General features: G+C 41.1%; 1 protein-coding gene across 7 annotated transcripts in view; it reads left to right on the forward strand.

Annotated features, from left to right (window-relative positions):
- The window catches only part of ERC1 (ELKS/RAB6-interacting/CAST family member 1), a 379,584-nt gene that overhangs the window by 344,633 nt on the left and 14,536 nt on the right, over positions 1–20,415 (forward strand). For all 7 annotated transcript variants that reach the window (XM_047787884.1, XM_047787889.1, XM_047787887.1 and 4 more), the window contains one exon: positions 7,012–7,200. In XM_047787884.1, the coding sequence (XP_047643840.1) occupies positions 7,012–7,200 (189 nt within the window). The remainder of the gene's footprint in view (positions 1–7,011; positions 7,201–20,415) is intronic.

A 20,415-nucleotide genomic window follows, 5' to 3' on the forward strand; every position in this document is an offset into this window, starting at 1 on the left:
AACCCGCAACCTCATGGTTCCTAGTCGGATTCGTTAACCACTGCGCCACGATGGGAACTCCGAGCTCTGCTCTTTATCTGAGTATCATTTCTTACATCAAATAAGATAGGACAGAGTTTAACTGAATATAAATAGGCTAAATGCAGTTAGCAGCTCTGTGGTTCAGATTTCAAGATTTCATTTTATTCTAAACTCTGTTTCCTATCCTCTTATAGCTTTGAGTACAGAATTTTTTATCCCCAAATCTGGATCAAGAAATAGGGGATATTTCGTTTTGTGTTGCCAGAGTTGGTAATGTATGCTTAAAGAAAAGTTGACAACAGAGTTCTGACCTATAAAACTAAAAGGAAATGGGAGTTCCCGTCATGGCTCAGTGGTTAACGAATCCGACTAGGAACCATGAGGTTGTGGGTTCGATCCCTGGCCTTGCTCAGGGGGTTAAGGATCTGGCGTTGCCGTGAGCTGTGGTGTAGGTTGCAGACTCAGCTCGGATCCCTTGTTGCTGTGGCTGTGGTGCAGGCCGGCAGCTACAGCGGCTACAGCTCTGATTGGACCTCTAGCCTGGGAACCTCTATATGCTACAGGAGTGGCCCAAGAAATGGCAAAAAGACCAAAAAAAAAAAAAACTAAAAGGAAATGATCACGTGTTATTTTAAAAAATGATTCCCACTTTTTTTTTTTTTCAAATTTCAAATCTGTGCGCTTTTGCAGTTTTCATAGACACACTTTAACACACACATAAAGCCTTTTAAATCTGAAGCCTTTGGAGAGTTTTTACTTTCAGAACCGGGTATTTCTATATGGGTGTGAGATTTCTGATCCACACTTACTCCCCTCACTGACCTAGTATTACTCAGTCAGGGCTTGTGTCCCCTCACCTACATACAGTAAAGCCGATCTACTGACACCAGGTTGCCATGAAAGAAAGTACAGCATTTATTGCAGGCGCCAAGCAAGGAGAAGGGGCAGCTTATGCTCAAAACCCAGATTCCCAAGTGACTTTCAGGGAGGGTTTTTGGTTTTTGGGGTTTTTTTTGTTTTGTTTTGTTTTTTGGCGGGGGGGGGCACATTCATGGCATGTGGAAGTTCCCAGGCCAGGGATCAAAACTGCGCCACAGCAGTGATGACATGAGGTCCTTACCTCGCTGCACCACAAGGGAACTCCAGAGAGGGGTTTTTAAAGGCAGAGTAAGGGAGTGGACCGCAGGGTGTGTGATCAGCTCATGCACAGTTCTTGGATTGTTTGGCATCAAGGTGAAATTTCAAGTATCATCAATCTTTTGGTTTCAACCAGTCTGGAGTCTACATGCTTGTAGTCAGCAGTTTTCATCTGGAGGAGGGTCTGCTTCCTGTAAAAGAAGTTTAGGAATTGTGTTAGGCCTTTGTCTGTATCTTTCAGAGAACTGGGTGTTCAGTGACTCTGCTATGTGGTCTAGAGTCTAAATTGTTACCAGTTTCCTGACCCAACAGCTATTCTCCGTTTCTCCATCTTCACATTTCCTCATCATTAACTCTCGAGTCAGCCTTTTGAGACTCAAGGGAGGCTTGAGAGACTAAAGAAAAAAACCTTTTACTTCAAAGGACAGGGACAGGGGGCTTGTACACAGTTTTAATCTTCCCTATTTCATTGATACTCCTCAGTCTTGAGAAGAACAGATTCAGGCCAAGAAAGGAAATAAAATTTTGGATATAGAAATTAATCATAAACTCTTGGAAGAAGAACTTCAGGGGGGGTCATTTTCACTAGTGTTCCCTGGACGTGAATTCCTAGTGGTACTTGCTGTTCCTCTCATTTACCCAGCGTTAAAGAAAATTATTCCCTCATCTGTTAAAGAACTGTAAGGCAGACTTTATTCAGGACCATCATGACCAGTTTAGGGGCCACTGCAGTGAGGTTTTGTAGTGGAGGAGAGAGGCTGTACTCAGCTCTGAGTGCAGCAAGGAAGAGTGGGATTTACAGCCAAGGAGCAGGGTGGGGTCAATGGATAAGCACTTAGAGGAAACATCAGACACAAGGGAAGATTCTGGCCAAACCTACCTACCTGGCTTCCTGCCCAAGGCAGGCCAGAGTAATCCGACATCCCCTGGGGACAGGAGGATGAGGAGCCCCATCAGACACTGAAGACAGCAGACTCCTGATAAACCAGCTTAGCAGAATTTTTGTGGGAACTGGTCAATGTAGAGATGGACACAAAAAGTTAAAAATCTGGGCCTAGTTGAGAAGAGAGGTCAAAGGAGCCTGACCAGCATCTGGTCAAAGAGAAGATCTTTGTCCACAGGATATGGATAAGGGGAATGAGGAAGTAGGTTGAGCCTAAGTGGCCCAGTATTTCGTGAACTAAACAAGTAGTAATAATAGGTCATCTGTAAGGGATGCTGAGGAAGTGACTCTACTTAGTATAGAACTGATATTCTAAGTAGTTAGTAAATATTTATAGTGTAAATACTGTAACTCCAAAACTCAAAACAAATATTAAATCCTGAGTTTACGCATTTTAATTCTTAGTGTCAGTATCTGTGATTTCATATGCAACGTACCTCATTAATGTAAGCAAAAATACGACAGTTTACCATATTTCACAAAATAGCTGCAGCTAAGTGAGAACATAACACTAAGCTCCAAACCTTTGTGAAGAGACTTCACACTGTCCAGTATTTTCCTGGTCCCCAAGTTCACTGTGATGAGAAGATCAAACCATTCTTCAGAGAAAAGGGACTTTGAGGCTAGACCAGTGAATTTTATTCCTTTGCTTCCTTTTTTGCTTTTCTGAGCTTAGCTCTCTGCTGGGATCTCTGGACAAGAATGTCATTAAGAGAATAATATCTCTGGAAAGTTAATATATTGGTTTTCTGGACCTTTCTAGATGTACATGCAGACAGCAGAGTAATGGTGGCTCAGTGAGACATCGAAACTGCTGCTAGCATTGAGGCAGGAATACAGGGACAATTGAACCTCCCTGTGAGGACTTCAGCAGATAGAAAAAACAACAAAAAAGATTTTGTAGCCACGGAGGAATCATAGTAAATATAAAACTAATTTGCCAGGACCACAGTAAACAATCAATAAATATTAGCTTAAAAAGGTAAGGGCATCTTCCAAACAGTGACACGTTTATGCCCCAGGGTAAGTGCCTTAAATCCCAAATAATATTCAGTGGAAGGCATATATACCAGTCCTCGGAGAATGAGCTCCCAGAATGTGTCACCAGCCAAGCAGCCAATACTCAGAGTAAGGTCTGCCACAGAAACAGCAGAGTGGGGAGGAAGAGCAGGCCACGGGTGGAACAGCGAAGGCTTTTCTCTGCACATCCCATGCTGGTCCAAGAAAGTGTGTTCACATCTCTTAAATAAATAGCTTGCAGAAATGCGATATACTGTCACACTTTCAGTTACAATCTGTATCGGACAACGTAGGAGCAACTCATCTGTCTTCCACAGAACAGTTAGCCACCTAACCTTACTTAAGGGAGGTTGAAATAAATGCCTTCAGGACATTACTGCCCTCTCTCACCACTTGTCATCAGGCGCGGGCCTCTGGAGCCAATGTGAGGATCTGAGAACATAGGCAGATAAATCGTTGCAAGAAGAAACAAAGGTTTCACTTTACCAGCCAGAAGCCTCCCTTTTTATAATTATTTTCCTTAACATCTTGGTAAGTGTAGGATTAGGGGAATGTTGCTGTTTTGGCGTTATATTTGCTAAAACAAAGGTTATCTTGACAAGTTCATTTTTTAACTTCTTTTTGCCAAAAAAAAAAAAAAAGATTCAGAACTATAGTTGTGCATAGCTGTGGAACTAATGTGTCCTGACCACATTGCTGACAGCTTTGGTAGGACTTCTTGCCAATGTATGAGGTTGTTGACAAAAGACGTAACTTATGGGTCCTGTAAGGCATCCTTTTTCTGCCTGGCAAGTGTCCCTCTTCCCTCTTGAGATTAGGCAGTGGCAGTTCTACCTTGTGAGAAATGCAGTTTCTTTTCTAAGTGGCCTGCCCAAGTTAGATGGGGGAGGAAGAGATAAGGACACTTCCCATGTGATTGACGTGGTTCAATGATCCAGAGGGGCCGCAGTGGGTTTTTTGTTTTTTTTTTTTAATGGATCTATTTGGGAGCTATGCTGGTTGAGCAGTTTTGTAAGCTGTATAGATTGTTGTTTTGTTTAAAAAAGAAAAAAAGCAATTCCTTTGACATGAGAAAAAGGGCATCTTGGACATTACGTAGGCCTAAATTTTTTCCTGGAAAAATTTTGAAACTCCATTTTTAAACTTTTCAATTGAACTTTGGAAAATAACAATGCAAAACGCTATTAAATTTTGTACTCAATTTGCACCTCAGCATGAAATACATTTAAATCAGTTTGAAATCGCATCTTTGATTAAGAACAGGGACTTTAAAAAGTATATTTTTTTATTCCCAGTCTTAAAGCAATGAGCTGCTTTCTTTCCAGATTCCATTTCACTACAAGAATTTTGACCTTTCCATTATCACCATTTATCACATTGTCTTCTTCCTCAGTGGTCGTGCTTTTTTACGTCTGTTTTCCAACTCAAACAGTAATTACCTAAGATATCATCTTTTTCAGTCTTGCAGGCCAGATGTGATGGCCAACACACACACACACAATGGGAATAAATTGCACAAATCCAATGAAAATCCCAAAAGTGATTTTTTAAATGTGTCCATGAAAGAAGCCTAGAGGAGTCCAGGCTTTTAAAAAAAAAAAAAAATGAGAAACGAAGTAAGGCTGCACTGCTTGAAGGCACATGGTGTGTGGCAGAGAACCATGACTGACATTTGGTTCTTGACGTGCAAGTTGTTCATGTATTTAAAGGAGTGTTGCCTTGAACTTGCCTTTAAAGACTGTGCTTCAGAACTGCTTCTAAATTTTCTATAGTGAGAATATGCATTTGGCCAGAAATATAATACAAGTCTTTTTTGAAAGATTATTGTTGTTTGTGAAAAGCTTGTCCAACTCCCTCACTCTCCAAATTCTCAGCTTTTTTGAACCAGTCTCTTCCTTGTGTGGTTGTCAGCATTGATACCACAAGCAGTACAGAGCTTGTACCATGAGCCTGCTGATTGGGGTCCCTCATGGAGCCCAGAGCCTTCCACAACACCACCTGAGTGTTAACCTTTATCCTTAGAGAATTGTGTGTGTGTGTATGTGTTTAAAAAAATAATAATAATACTAACTTGATTTGCTTTCTCTGCTTTGTGTAGCCAGGCTCCAACTTCTATATAGTACTGTGTCATATGAGCCTAAACTCTGAACTCTGATCTCTCCGATAACTTAAAAGTTGTTCTAGCCATTAAGCCCTGGCTGATCCCTCTCTTAGTTATTTCATGGAAGTAGTACTAGAAACAGAGGAAATGTGGGAGTTGCCATTGTGGCTCATGGTAGTAAACCCTATTGGTAACCACAAAGCCTGGCTGAGTCGGTAGAGGATCCGGCATTGCCATGAGCTGTGGTGTAGGTCTCTGATGCAGCTCAGATCTGGCATTGCTGTGGCTGTGGTGTAGGCCAGCAGCTGCAGCTCCCTTTTGACCCCTAGCCTGGGAACTTCCATATGCCATAGGTGTGACCCTGAAAAACAAAAAGAAAAAAAGAAACAGGAAATGTGATATATTTCTAAAGCAACCATTAAAAATCGGGTTTTCAGGAATACGTGATGTTGTAAATAGTTCTGTAATAGTAAATGAGTAAACAGGATATTAAAATGTGAAGTATGATACTATTAAAAGTTGATTTATGTAAGTTTATAAAAAGACCAAAATGTCGCAAGTGGTATTCTTGATGGAATAGCTATAAGCTATTTATTATTCCTTTTATATGCTTCCCCATATTTTTCAGAGTAAAATATGTACTGATTTCTTAATAAGAAAACATGAAACTTTATTTTAAAAACTCGAAATAAAGGAAAGCAGCAGGAGAGTCTCCTGAGGAGGCCAGGAAGGAATCAGCATCACTGTTGAAAGTAAGACCAGGCCCTGTTCTGTTGACCTGAAGAGTATTGAGCTCTTCATTCGTTAGGTGGGTCAGTGGTGTCCTATTGGTGACAGATGCCAGCTGGTGACATGCAGCAGGTGTGGACTCTGCCTGGTGGGAACATGTGAGATTTGCCAGCGTTTGGCCCGGTTCTCCACCCACTCAGCTGCCGCATATCAGGCAGACGCTACACCATGAGATGGGAGATCTGGCCCAGCTCTGCCTCAGTTCCCCAAGCTTGACCAGTACCAGGGACCTGGCCAGAGTACTGTCACAAGAACTGTCAGACGAAGTCATCTGATACTTAATGTGCTTTCAAAGGGCGCAAAAGTGAGTAAAGGGAACACAAAACGTAGTTAGTACAGGACCTCTAATCAAGAGAAACAGAGCCAATGTTATGCTGAGAGAGTTTCATGGAGTCCCTGGCTGTGGGTCTGGTGCGTGGTGTCACATGAGGGTTTAGCCATCCATGTGTGAAAGGAGTGTGGGACCGCCTCCGGGAAATAAACGAGGGAGCATAAGCCAGGATGAGGCTGATTTAGCCATGAGTTCACTCATCACATCTCATGGCCAAAAAAAACATGCACCTTCTCCAGAGACAGAACTTTCCTTCCATTCCGGGAGGTAGGGGAACACACGGGGTACATTTTCAGACTTTCAGATGAGCACATTTCACCAGCAGTTTCTCGTTACCTACTCATAACAGGTGGGAGAGCAATTGTGAGGTAACTGGAGTCTCTCTGTATCAGGAACTTTACTTCTGTAAAAACAAGCTTGTCCCAGACTTAATCCCCTGCGTCTCATGCTGACATACAGACCAGCGTTCCTATGAGGCTCCCAGAGAGGAGGTCAGGTGTGACTGTGTCACATGCAGGTGTGTGGACTGCTGCTTTTTATAGTCCCGAAGATTGCAGTCAGGATTACAAGGACTTTAATCTTGCTCAGTTTCCTTCACTGGGGCGGTGTAAAGAGACGTGAACTTCTCTTTCAGATTGACCTGACTCTCCTCATTTTCTTCCACCTTAGAACATCCAGCCCCTCTTAGAACTTGACCAAAATAGAAGCAAACTAAAGTTGTACATTGGACACCTGACGGCCCTCTGCCATGACCGAGACCCCCTGATCCTTCGAGGACTCACTCCACCAGCTTCCTACAACTTGGACGATGACCAGGCAGCATGGGAGAATGAGCTACAAAAGATGACCCAGGAGCAGGTAAGTCTCACCTGAGCTTTGACAACACCCTCTCAAAGTTCGGCTGCTGTCTGGTTGATGCAATAGAAGCTACCTTGGAAAATATTCTGTGTTCAGGTTCAAGAGTCTTAGCAGTGGTTGGTAGTTGGTTCTTCCACAGATATAGGAATTACCATTTGAAATAAGTTCCACTTTATTCTTCCCTCCGTGTAACTTGCTGAAGAATCAGAAAAGGCTGGTTTAGAAGGGAGAGGGTTAAAGAGAATCTGTCATTGTCCCATATGTTATTTTGCAGAGGTGATGGCCACTAATAACTGTGGCTGTAGAAGGACCGTCTGAGTTAGGCGCATTTGGATGAGGCTCCTTGACAAGTCAGTAGCTCCTATCTTCAGTTGTCTCTGGGGAACTGTGGTCACAACCTACTAAGTTTTTTAATAGAAGAGCCATTAGAGAAATTGGTTTAGGTTACCCGCCTAGGCTACATTTTCTGTTTACTGTTGCCTGTAAAACCCAGTGGTTCTCTTTTTTTTCATATTTTAGTTCAGTAGATAAATGAGAAGGCTGGTCTGAAGACAAAAAGCATGAATAAAAGAAACAAGGAGAAAACAAGCACAGAGGGAGCAGATACGGAAAGTCAGGGAAAGAAAAATTGAATAAACACTGAGAAATAAAAATAAAAAAAGAGAAACAGGGCAGCTTTAAAACATGGATACTCAGCTGCCTTTTGTCTGAGCTCCAGAAGGGGTGACGGTATCCCTTGCCTCTTAGAAACACAGGTGCCAGGAGTTTGCTCAGACTCGCCTCAGAGTGTTGAAGCTCTAACCTCCTCCAGCTGAACACGTCCGATTTGTTGACCCATCATGTGTGAAAGAAGGACATAAAGCTAAACAGGACACCTCTCCTGATGTGAGGCCGCAGGCAGCAGTGACAGCCCTCAGGGCAGGAAGTGCACTCTGGGGTCAGGGCTGGACTGAATTCTGGGTGGGAACATTGCCTAATAACCAACACATTTCATAGCCACTCACACCCACCATATTTGTGTCATGGGAAAGGTAAGCCTACCTCTCAAATTCAGCATGTTGCCATAGAAATTTTCATTTATTTCTTCTTCAAAGAGGGAAAATTTTAAAGGACAGAACTAAATTGAGTTTCTAATAGCTTCTTTTGATATTAATAACCAAGCAGTAAAAATGTAGCTGAAGGGCTGCTGAAAACAGCGCATAGCTAGTTGATTTTAGAAACTTTACTTCAAAATTTTGGAGAGTGTATCTTAAAGCATTAACAATGATGCATTAAAGTTTCACTGGTATTAAATTCTTTCTTTGCCAAACAACTTGTCTTTGAAATAAAAACGGTATTTTGGCCCAGCCCTGTTTTCCAAATATGCCTGAATGGGCTTAGTCTTTCCAAGGAAAAAAAAAAAAAAGATATATACATATATATGTATATATATCTATCCGGGGTGAGACCAAGATAGAAATTTCAAACTGAGAATTTTTCAGAAAGTGGCTTTCTGTTTGGCCGCATCCTTGGCATGCGGAAATTCTCAGGCTAGGAGTCAAACCCGAGCCACAGCAGCAACCCAAGCCATTGCTGTGACAATGACGGATCCTTAACCCACTGTACCACAAGGGAACCCAGAAAGTTCTGAGTGAATGAAAACAAATTATTTAGCAATCATTGCCATTGCACATTATGTCACAAACAAGCTATATAGTGAGCAAAGCAGTTTTGCTCATGTGCATGAATTGTCACATTTCCCTTCAGCTAGCTGAGAATGTGTTTCAGTTACTGAAGTTGTTGCCGTATCCTCAGCATTATCCCTCGAAAACTTGGGGACCAGGTGATAGGGTCACCTATAAAGGAGCACATCCATGCTGTACATTAAATCACCAAAGCTTATTCACCTCATCCTGAAGTTTATACCCTTTGACCAGCATCTCCACATTTTCCCTAGCCACTGATAATCGCCACTCACTCTTTGTTTCTCTGAATATGGCTTTTTTGGATTCCACATATAAATGATATAGTAGAGTATCTGTCTTTGACTTATTTTACTTAACATGATACCCTGAAGGTCCATCCAAGTTGTCGCAAACACAGGATTTCATCCTTCCTCCTGGCTGAATATTATTTCTGTGTGTGTGTGTGTGTGTGTGTGTGTGATGTATACATATGCATAACCACATGCCACATCTTCTTTATTCATCATTGACGGGCATGTAGATGGTTTCCATGTCTTGGCTGTGGTGAATAGTGGTGCCATGAGCATCGACTGCAGCTATCTCTGTCAGACGCTGATTTCAATTCCTTTGGATGTATTCCCAGAAGTGGGATTGTTGAATCATATGGTAATGTGATTTTTTAAATTTTTTGAGGAACCTCTGTACTGTTTTCCGTACTGGCTATGCCAGTCTACACTCCCACCAGCAGTGCACCAGCAAGCGTTCCCTTTTCTCTTACACCCTCACTAACACTTTTTATCTCTTGTCTTTTTGATGCTAGCCATTCTAATAGGCATGGGTGGCATCTCGTTGTGGTTTTGATTTGCATTTCCCTGATGATTAGTGATGTTGAGCATCTTTTCATGTACCTGTTGGCCATTTGTATGTCGTCTTTGAAAAATAGTGTATTCAGTTCCTCTGCCTGTTATTTAATCAGGTTGTTGTTTTTTTTGCTGTGGAGTTGTATGTGTTCTCTGTACGTATGAATATATGAATATGGATATCACACCCTTATCAGATATATGATTTGCAAATATTTTCTTCCATTTTATAGGTTGCCTTTTCATTTTTTTTGATTGTTCCTTTTGCTATGCAGAAGCTTTTTAGTTTAATGTAGTCCTACTTACTTATTTTTTGCTGTTGTTGGTTGTGCTTTTGGTGTCAGATCCAGAAAATTGCTGCTAATACCAATATCAAGTAGCTTTTTGTGTTTTCTTCTAAGAATTTTACAGTTTTAGGTGTTATGTTTAAGTCTTTAATCCATTTCAAGCTCATTTTTGTGGGTGGTATAAGATTGGGGTCCAGTTTCATTATTCTGCAAATGTGATTGTCCAATATTCCCGTTACCGTTATTGAACAGACCATCCTTTCCCCCGCTGAGTATTCCTGGCTTGCTTGTCAATCATCAGTTGACCACATATGCAGGATTTTTTTTCTGGGTTCTGAATCCTGTTTTATTGGTTTGTGAGTCTGGTTTTGTTTGTTTGTTTGTTTGTTTGTTTTTACGCCGGTACCATACTGTTTTGATTACTTTGTATGATAATTTGAAATCAGAAAATATGATGCTTCAGGTTTTGTTCTTTCTCAGGATTGCTTGGGCTGTTTGGGGTCTTTTGTGGCTCCATGCAAATTTTAGGACTTTTTCTATTTCTGTGAAATACGCCCGTGAACTTTCACTAGAGATTGCATTGAATCTGTAGATGCTTTTGTGTCGTGTGGACATTTTAACAAATTAATTCTTCCAGTTCATGAGCATGGAGTATCTTTCCATTTATTTGTGTATTCTTCATCTTATTTCATCAAAGTCTTGTAGTTTTTAGTGTACAGATCTTTTACCTCCTTGGTTCAATGCATTCCTGATTTATCATTTTTGATGCTATTATGAATGGGCTTGTTTTATTGTTAGTGTATAGAAACAACTGTGTTCTGTATGTTGATTTTGTACCTATAACTTTACTGAATTTGTTGATTAGTTCTAACAGGTTTTTTTGTTTTTTGGGGTTTTTTTTGGTGGAGTCTTTAGGTTTTCTATGTATAAGATGATAAACAAAGACAGTTTTACTTCTTCCTCTCCTATTTGAATGCCCTTTATTTGTTTTTCTTGCCTGATTCTGAGTACTGAGGACTTCCAGTATTCTACTGAGTGGGCTCCCTTGTCCCTGATCTTAGAGGAAAAACTTTCAGCCTTTCACCATTAGGTTGATGCTGGCTGAGGGTGTATCACGTATGACCTTCATTGTGTTGCAGTATGTCCCTTTTATACCCAATTTGTGAAGTGATTTATTATGAAAGGATGTTGTGTTCTGTCAAATGTTTTTCCTTTATCTGTGGAAGTGATCACAACAGAAATTTCTTCCCTATGGGTCCTCATAGACAATCAAATTATAAGCAGCATCCTTTCATTATATACAGTGAGTTTCATGAGCCTGTTTCTTTTAGCCGTCTCAACTCATAACACCAGGGTTATTTCAGGAAAAGCCATGCTGTGGAAGACTAAATATTGCTGCCCAAGAACTCAGATATTTAATGTATTATTTACTATTACTATAGTAATAATTATTTACTATAAAAAAGTAATAAATTTTCAAGTCTTTAGAAAATAATCAATTTGCTCTAAATATCAGCAACCTCAAGAGAATTTTTTATGTTAAATAGATTTGAGGACTGAGTCCCTAACAAGTACCAGAATGTAGATATTCTGTTTCCCTTTTTTTTTTTTTTTTGGTCTTTTTGTCTTTTTAGGGCTGTACCCGCAGCATATGGAAGTTCCTAGGCTAGGGGTCTAATTGGAGCTATAGCTGCTGGCCTATGCCACAGTCACAGCAATGCAGGACCTGAGCTGCATCTTCGACCTACACGACAGCTCACAGCAATGCCGGATCCTTAACCCACTAAGCAAGGCCAGGGATCAAACCCGCAACCTCATGGTTCCTAGTTGGATTCATTTCTGCTGCGCCACGACAGGAACTCCTGTGTTCCTTTTAAATGCAGAGTCATATACTTTACAAGTCTATCATGGCTGAGGCTGAAATGCCTAGCAGGTCAAAAGCTAAGGTTTTAGTGAGTATGGCTGGCATATTCGGCCTGGAGTAGGATCCAGGGGTTGGGGCCTATGTATTTGGTGAAACCAAAGATTCTGCCAGCATAGCTGACATGTTTGGCAAGCCAGGATCAGGGATTTAGCCTACATTGCCAGCATTTTGGCAGGGCCAGGGCTGAGGATTCAGCTGGTGTGGTGGCATTCGGAGGCCAGGACCAAGACGACAGTCCCCATGGCTCCATGCAAGGAGATTGAGCAAAAGAGTAAGCATATTGAAGATAATGGGAGCAAGCTTGTCACTACAAGAGAAGGAAATAACAAATACAAGAAAGGGTGAAGGTGAGCCCTGGCATTTGATTGCTGTTGAAGGCATCAATATGGACTCATGGTTTCTAACATAATAGATTCAGCCTTCTGTGTGTGTATATTTACTCATCTGTGTATATTTCCTAGTTTTATCTGCTGAAACATCTAGAGGCATTGACACACCAGTAATAAGGAGCTCACCAAAAGGACTTTTTTCACCAAAAGGAACACCATGGCTCCTTGGATACATGGCTCAGTCTAGGACCCTGTGTGGCAAATTACAACTTAAATCCGAAACACCTCATACCAGAAAGTAAGGAGGTGTTCCAAGAGTGGTGGGGATCTGTCAGAGGGACATGGGGGATCCCAATAGCAAAATCATGAGGGATTTGAGCAGCAAAATAAATAATGAAAGTAACAGCGTATAACCCTTTGAATAAAATAGGAATCTATGAATCTATGCTAGCATAATGAAATGAATGAATAACAAGTATTCATTAACAATATATAAAAGACAGCTGTATTCTGTAGTAGAATGCCAACTAGTAAATGTAGGAGCGATGGAATTAGAGGAGCACTGCTTGGCAGCCATCATAGCAATAACTGATTTGAGCTGGAATCATCAGTGAATGTGAAAACCATTGGGTACACATGTGTTAAGGAATAGGATAGTCTGAAAGTGTCTCTTCACACACACACACAAAAAGAATTATTTCAGTTAATTAACACAAACTCCTTTAAGCTAATGTACTTGGCAGACACCATCTAAACCTACATGAGTAAAGTTAATGTCATCACTAGCGTGATGAATGGACATATGTGCTTCCTGATAGTCTACACTGAGAGCACAGGCAGGAAGACCCACCAAACACCATATAACATGAATTTAATAGGTGGGAGACATAGAGTGAGATAGATGTATGTCACTAGGTTTGTGCGCACATCCCTACCTGCATCCATGTATCAAGAGAGATGACCGAAGGAATGACAATGTAAAGGTAGAAAAATGTTATAGATTAAGTAACCCAGGTCAATGGTGTGAGAGTTCTTTGTATAACTCTTGTAACTTTTCTGCAAGCTTGAAATTATTTCAAAATAAAGGTTGTTTTTTTTTTTAATTTAAGAAAGTAAATCTGGAGGTACATTTTCATCCTCCTGAGAAAATGGAGATGCCTAAGAGAATTGAAAATCCAAAAAGCAGGAGTTCTTGTGGCTCAGTGGGTTACAAACCCTAAATATCCATGAGGATGCAGGTTCGATCCCTGGCCTCAATCAGTGGATTAAGGATCCAGCATTGAGCTGTGGTATAGGTTGCAGATGTGGCTCAGGTCCCCGGTTGCTGTGGTTGTGATATAGGCTGGCAGCTCCAATTCAACCCTTAGCTTGGGAACAGGTGCAGCTCTAAAAAGAAAAATAAATAAATAAAAATCCATAAAGCACATTAGCCTAGATAACCCCAAGGTTTTACCCACAGGCAACAGCACCATCATACAGTCAGTCACAGGTGAAGAAATGACAGTGTTACCCCACAACCAGTGGTTAGACATTATAAGGATGCAGATTTTAGTTTAACAGAAAGGAAAACATCAAGGTCTGGATGAGATGACTCCCTCTCACTGGAGGAGAAGGGCTGTGAAGGAGTCAGCACTGGGAGATGGTTTCAGTATGATTGTTTCTCGGGTTTTCTAGCCCTGGTTGTCTGTTTTGTTTTGTTTTAATTATTTTTATTTTTTCCATTATAGTTGGTTTACAGTGTTCTTTCAGTTTTCTACTGTACAGCAAAGTGACCCAGTCACACATACATATATAAAAAATTCTTTTTCTCACATTATCCTCCGTCATAAGTGACTGGATATATTTCCCAGTGATATACAGTAGATCTCATTGCTTATCCATTCCAAAGGTGACAGTTTGCATCTATTTAACACCAGATTGCTTTGGGTAGTATGGACATTTTTGCGATATTAATTTTTCCAACCCAGGAGCATGGAATATCTTTCCATTTTTTTTGAATCCTCTTTAATTTCTTTTGTTTTATTATAAGGTTCTTTTTTTAATAATGATTTTTATTTTTTCCATTATAGCTGGTTTTACAGTATTCTATCAATTTTCTATTGTATAGTAAGGTGACCCAGTCACAAATACATGTGTACATTCTTTTTTCTCACATTTTCATGATCCATCATAAGTGACTAGATATAGTGCCGAGTGCTATATAACAGGATCTCATTGCTTATCCATTCCAAAGGCAGTAGTTTGCATCTGTTAACCCTAAATTCCCAGTCCATCCCACTCCCCTCCCTGCCCCTTGGCAACCACAAATCAGTTCTCTATGTCCATGATTTGATTTTTTTTTCCTACAAAAAGGTTCACTTGTGCCATATATTAGATTCCAGATATGTGATATCTATATGGTATTTGTCTTTCTCTTTCTGACTTCACTTAGTGTGAGAGTCTCTAGTTCCATCCATGTTGCTGCAAATAGCATTATTTTGTTCTTTTTATGGCTGAGTAGTAGAGTATTCCATAGTGTATATGTACCACCTCTTCTTAATCCATTCATCTGTCAATGAGTATTTAGGTTGATTCCATGTCTTAGCTATTGTGAATAGTGCTACAATGAGCATGAAGGTGCATGTGTCTTTTTCAAGGAAAGTTTTTTCCAGATATATGCCCAAGAGTGGGATTGCTGAGTCATATGGTAGTTCTATATATAGTTTTCCAAGGTACCTACATACTTGTACCAATTTACATTCCCACCAACAGTGAGGGTTCCCTTTTCTCCACACCCTCTCCAGCACTTGTTATTTGTGGACTTATTAATGATGGCCATTCTGACTGGTGTGAGGTGGTTTTGATTTGCATTTCTCTAATAATTGGTGATGTTGAACATTTTTTCATGTGCTTGTTGGCCCCCTGTATATCTTCTTTGGAGAATTGTCTGTTCAGGTCTTTTGCCCATCTTTCAATTGGGTTGTTTGTTTTTTTGCTGTTGAGTTGTATGAGTTGTTTGTATATTTCAGAGATTAAGCCCTTGTCAGTTGAATCATTTGAAACTATCTTCTCCCATTCTGGAAATTGTCTTTTTGGGGTTGTTGTTTTTTTTGTTTGTTTGTTTTTTGTTTTTATGGTTTCCTTTGTTGTGCCAAAGCTTGTCAGTTTGATTAGGTCTCATTGGTTTATTTTTGCTTTTATTTCTGTTGCCTTAGGAGACTGACCTGAGAAAACATTTGTAAGTTTGATGTCAAAGAATGTTTTGCCTATGTTCTCTTCTGGGAGTTTGATGATGTCTTGTCTTACATCTAAGTCTTTAAGCCATTTTGAGTTTATTTTTGTGCATAGTGTAAGGATGTGTTCCAGTTTCATTGATTTGCATGCAGCTGTCCAGGTTTCCCAGCAATACTTGCTGAAAAGACTGTCTTTTTCCCATTTTTTTGTTCTTGCCTCCTTTGTCAAAGATTAATTGGCCATAGGTGTCTGGGTTTATTTCTGGGTTCTCTATTCTGTTCCATTGGTCTGTCTGTCTGTCTGTCTGTTTTGGTACCATTACCACAGTGTCTTGATGACTGTGGCTTTGTAATATTGCCTGACGTCTGGGAGAGTTATGCCTCCTGCTTGGTTTTTGTTCCTCAGGATTGTTTTGGCAATTCTGGGTCTTTTGTGGTTCCATATAAGTTTTTGGATTGTTTGTTCTGGTTCTGTGAAAAATGTCATGGGTAATTTGATAGGGATTGCATTGAATCTGTAGATTGCTTTGGGTAATATGGCCATTTTTACAGTATTAATTTTTCCCACCCAGGAGTATGGGATGTCTTCCATTTATTTGAATCCTCTTTAATTTCCTTGATTAATGTTTTATAGTTCCCAACATATAAGTCTTTCACTTCCTTGGTCAGATTTATTCCCAGGTATTTGATTTTTGGGGTGCAATTTTAAAAGGTATTGTATTTTTGTATCCCTTTTCTAATACTTCATTGTTAGTATGCAGAAATGTGACCAATTTCTGAATGTTCATCTGTATCCTGCTATTGTGCTGAATTTGTTGATCAGTTCAAGTAATTTTTGTGTGGAGTCCTTAGGCCAGCCCTTGTTGTCTGTTATTCTAATGCAAAGGGAATGTAAAATTCCCCTCCCCAAATTTAGGACTGTATTCAAATGTGACATACCAAATGTCAGCCAGCTTATGCAGAAAAATGAAAGGTATTGAACTCAGTTTTGGGATGAGGGCTTTTGTCTAAATGGTGAGAAGGCCATGTTTCTCCTTTTTTTCTATTTTGGGCAAATTTTGAGGGAGTATATTGTTTAAAAATATATATTTCAGTTTGACATAGGGAAGACTCTGACTGTAGAATTGTGACCATGGAACAAATTTCAAAGAAATGTAGAATTTTCCTTCAGAGAGATTTAAAAACAAGGTTGAGTCCCAGACACTCAGTGCCCTGTCCCCAACCCCAACATACTTGTCAACACTGTGCCCATTTGATACAGATCATCTCATCCTATCAGTAAACACATGTGACCTGTATGTTGAATGATTGAATATTTTTGAAAGTGTACCTTTCACTTTTAAAACCTTAGTAGCCCTGGTATTTTAGGTAAAGCCAATGTTTTAGGTTCTAAAATTGAGCCTTTGTAAAAACCAAGAATTAGCATTGGGTGGTTGTTTTTAAGCCTTAGTAAGAAATGTGTTTTAATTCCAGATATTAGCCAGTTGGCATGTATGTTACTTAAAATATACCCGATTCAGCAAGCAGAGAGACATAAAATACTAAATATAAGGGGAAAAAATGAAAAATTGTATTCTATCGAACCTTTGAACTTCTCTTCATCAGGAGACTGGGAGGAAATATTCACAATGTATGTATGTCTTCTTGATACTTCTTCAAGTATCAAGAAGATATCTTAAAAGTCAGTAACAGGACAAAACAACATAATTTTTAAATGGGCAGAAGACTCGAACAGACACTTCACAAAAGAAAATACTCAAACCAAGCACATGAAGAAATGCTCACATAAATGATAGCACTACAGTCCCACAAAAGTGGCTAAAATTCATAAAACTGACCACACCAAATGTTCGTGAGGTTGTGAAGCAGCTGGAACTCTGTACCCTGTGGCAAGGATTTAAAATGTCCAAGGCTTTGGTAAACCGTTAGGCAGTTTCTTATTTAATTAGATACACACCTGTCCTATAACCCAGCAATTCCATTCTTACTCAAGAAAAAAGAAAACACATCCACAAAAGAGGTGTATGAGATTGTTAGAGCAGCTTATTTACAAAAGTCCCAAACTGGAAAAAAACGTAATGTTTATTAACAGAAGATAATTTTTTAATTATTATATATCATATGATGGCATACTACCCTGCAACAAAAAAGAATGATACTAATACAGGCAACTTTTTGAATGGATCTCAGACACACTGTTAAGCAAAAGAAGCCAGATGCAAAAGAACATCTAATTAATGTCCGGGTGCACTTCTATGACATTCCAGAACAGGAAGAACTACTCTGGGCGTAAAAACCAGAGCACTGATGCCTGGAGGAACTAACTGAAAGGGGTACAGGGAGCTTTCTGGCATGATGGAACTGTGGCTGCATTTTGGTTGATGAGATGGTCATACAGGCTTATATATTTATCAGAATTCAGCAAATTGTGCACTTTGATGTACAAAGATCTGTGCATTTTGCTGTGTGTCAATGATAGTTCAATTTTAAACAGAAACAAAACTCATACCCCTCTTCCAGTCTCCTTTTGAACTTTTTGAAGCAGTTTGATTGATAGGCAGATTCTGCTAAAAAGCTGAAAGTGGAATTTCTCCCCAGAGAACAAATCCTTTTTCCAGCATGCATGCCAGCCTCATCGGGTGGACCACATTGGAATGAGGCTGCCCAGCCAGCTCTCCTGCAGGCATGGGAATTCCAGCTCCTTTCCCAGAGCCCAGTCCCAGTTTTAATCTTCAGACCAGTATTGTCCCCAAACTTGGCTCAGCCCTTGGCCTCCCTTGGACTCCTTCTTCCTTTTGTTTTCTCGATTCTGATCACTCTCTGGCTTGTACTCAGGGTGGAGAGTCTGGGGGTGTCTATGCTGGGGCCCCACTGGGCCCTCACTCGAGGAGTGCACCTGTCGTCGTCGTGACATAACACTGTTTTCTTGCAGATGATCTGCACAGGGCATTGGACCCCACACATGGGCCACAGGGACCCAGAGGCTCTCAGGATGGCAGAGCGAACATAAGACAAAGAGAAGAATGGTTCTTTGTAGGGTGACACACTTTGTACTGCTTCCCAGCCTGCATGTTTCTGATCTGTTTTCCTTCTTTTTGTGATGTTTGAACTTGTTTCTTCAGCTCCAATGTTAAACTCTTGTCCAAAAAAACTAAGAGCAGCAGAGTGTGAGAGACTGAGAGAGGCACAACCAGCAATCCAGCAAAAAGAACTGCAGGGCTCTGAAGATAAATGTGTGTCTGTAGCAGGACTGGGCTTGAGAATTTTAGGGGTGTGTGTGTGTGTGTGTGTGTGTGTGTGTGTGTGTGTGTGTGTCCAAGTATACGAAAAAGCCCTGTGGGGCAGCCTCACCCTTCTCTCCTCTCCCAGCCTCTCTCTTCTCCCAACCTGGCACCCTCCCCTTCTTCTGATAGCTGCCATTAACCTTTTCATGCAAAGAGCAGAATAGTGGTTGGATGTTGAAAATCTGGCAGAGAGAAGTTTTTTCTAAAAAGAAAAAAAAAAAGAGAAGGAAGACAATCAGAAAGAACTGGGAAAGTCCATAGGAGGGGACGGGGCCTCCGGGTTGGGCCCTAGGACCCTAAGCCTGCTGCCTGACTTCCGGTAAAATCCCCTACAACAAATTTGGGGAAGGGAAGAGAGGAGGCCTTCTCATGGCTGAGGTAACAGATAGGAAGCGTGACTAGCAGATCACTCCCAACGTGAGAGCAGCCAAATGTCCACGTGGCAGGATGCGCTTAAATAGGGACAGAACTACCGATTCTGTGCTGAATGTGCTAACTAACCTCGTTGTGGGGAGAGAGAGAGAATATGGACAGACCTGGACACACCAGAACTTTCTGATACAGAAGCTCCCTCCCAGCCATCTCCCACCCTAACTCATTCCAGAGAAGGGGGTTCTGCTGTCCCGTCTTGTCTACCAATCCCTTCCCCCACTTCTCCATCCTCACTCCCAGGGCCCACCTCCAACCAACCAGGACTATATCAACATGAATGGAAAACACCTACTCTGAACTCGCACCTCCTGTGCCCTCCGCCCTGTGGCAGAGACAGCAGGAACCTTTCTAGTTTTGTATCCAGGAGCTTGGTCTGGCACTGAACACTTCATAGCTCTGAGATAGGAACATGGAATATTCTTCATGTTACAAAGCTCTGCATACATAGAGACCTTGGTGTTTTCTGGCTGCCCCAATTGTGGTTTCCAACTTCATGCTGAAAGGATTCCCATGGAAGGAGAAAGTTTGTACCCAGGAGTCCCTGTAGGAACAGTCAGTTACCATCTTGGAATGTTCGTGAGTCGTGTTAGTTACTACATTAACCACGAGTCTGGTGTCCCCAGTGTCATCTGCCAGAGATAATGCCAGGAAGAAAAGTAATCTTGGTGAACACCCAGAAACGTGACCTGCATGGGCAGTGAAAACTCAAGCGCATGGATCGTTAGAAACCTTGAAAACGACAGTCTTCTCATCTAGTCAGGGCCTTTGAAATAAGTTGTCCTCGGTTTTCTTCGAACTATTATTTAATCCTTTACCAAAAGTTTGGTGGGAAAGAGAAGTCACTTAACTTTCTAATGGGTGGCGTCTACCATGGTCCGTGCCCCAGCACGTCCATGTCATGTGCAGCTCCATGGCTGCAGTGGGGGTATGTGCAGCAGTAATTTTAGGGGAAACCTTTGTAAACTTCAACAAGTGTAAAGTCAGTGCTTCATTCCCACTGGACCCCCTGCCCCATAGCCCAAAGCCCTGCCTCCCCAGAGAGTAGAGGGACATACTGCCAGACCTCCTGCAAGTATCCCCTCGTCCCAAGGTCCCTGCTGCTTGAATGACCCAGCCCACACTCACTTGTTACATTGTTGCCGGTGTTCCCTGAGCCTCTAACAGACCGTCCTGCACCCCTGTGAGAACATCAGGGCCACTGCTGTAGAAGTGAGGTTTTCTCC

The sequence above is a fragment of the Phacochoerus africanus genome, chromosome 7 (genome assembly GCF_016906955.1).
Source record: "Phacochoerus africanus isolate WHEZ1 chromosome 7, ROS_Pafr_v1, whole genome shotgun sequence".
In the NCBI taxonomy this organism is placed as follows: Eukaryota; Metazoa; Chordata; class Mammalia; order Artiodactyla; family Suidae; genus Phacochoerus; species Phacochoerus africanus.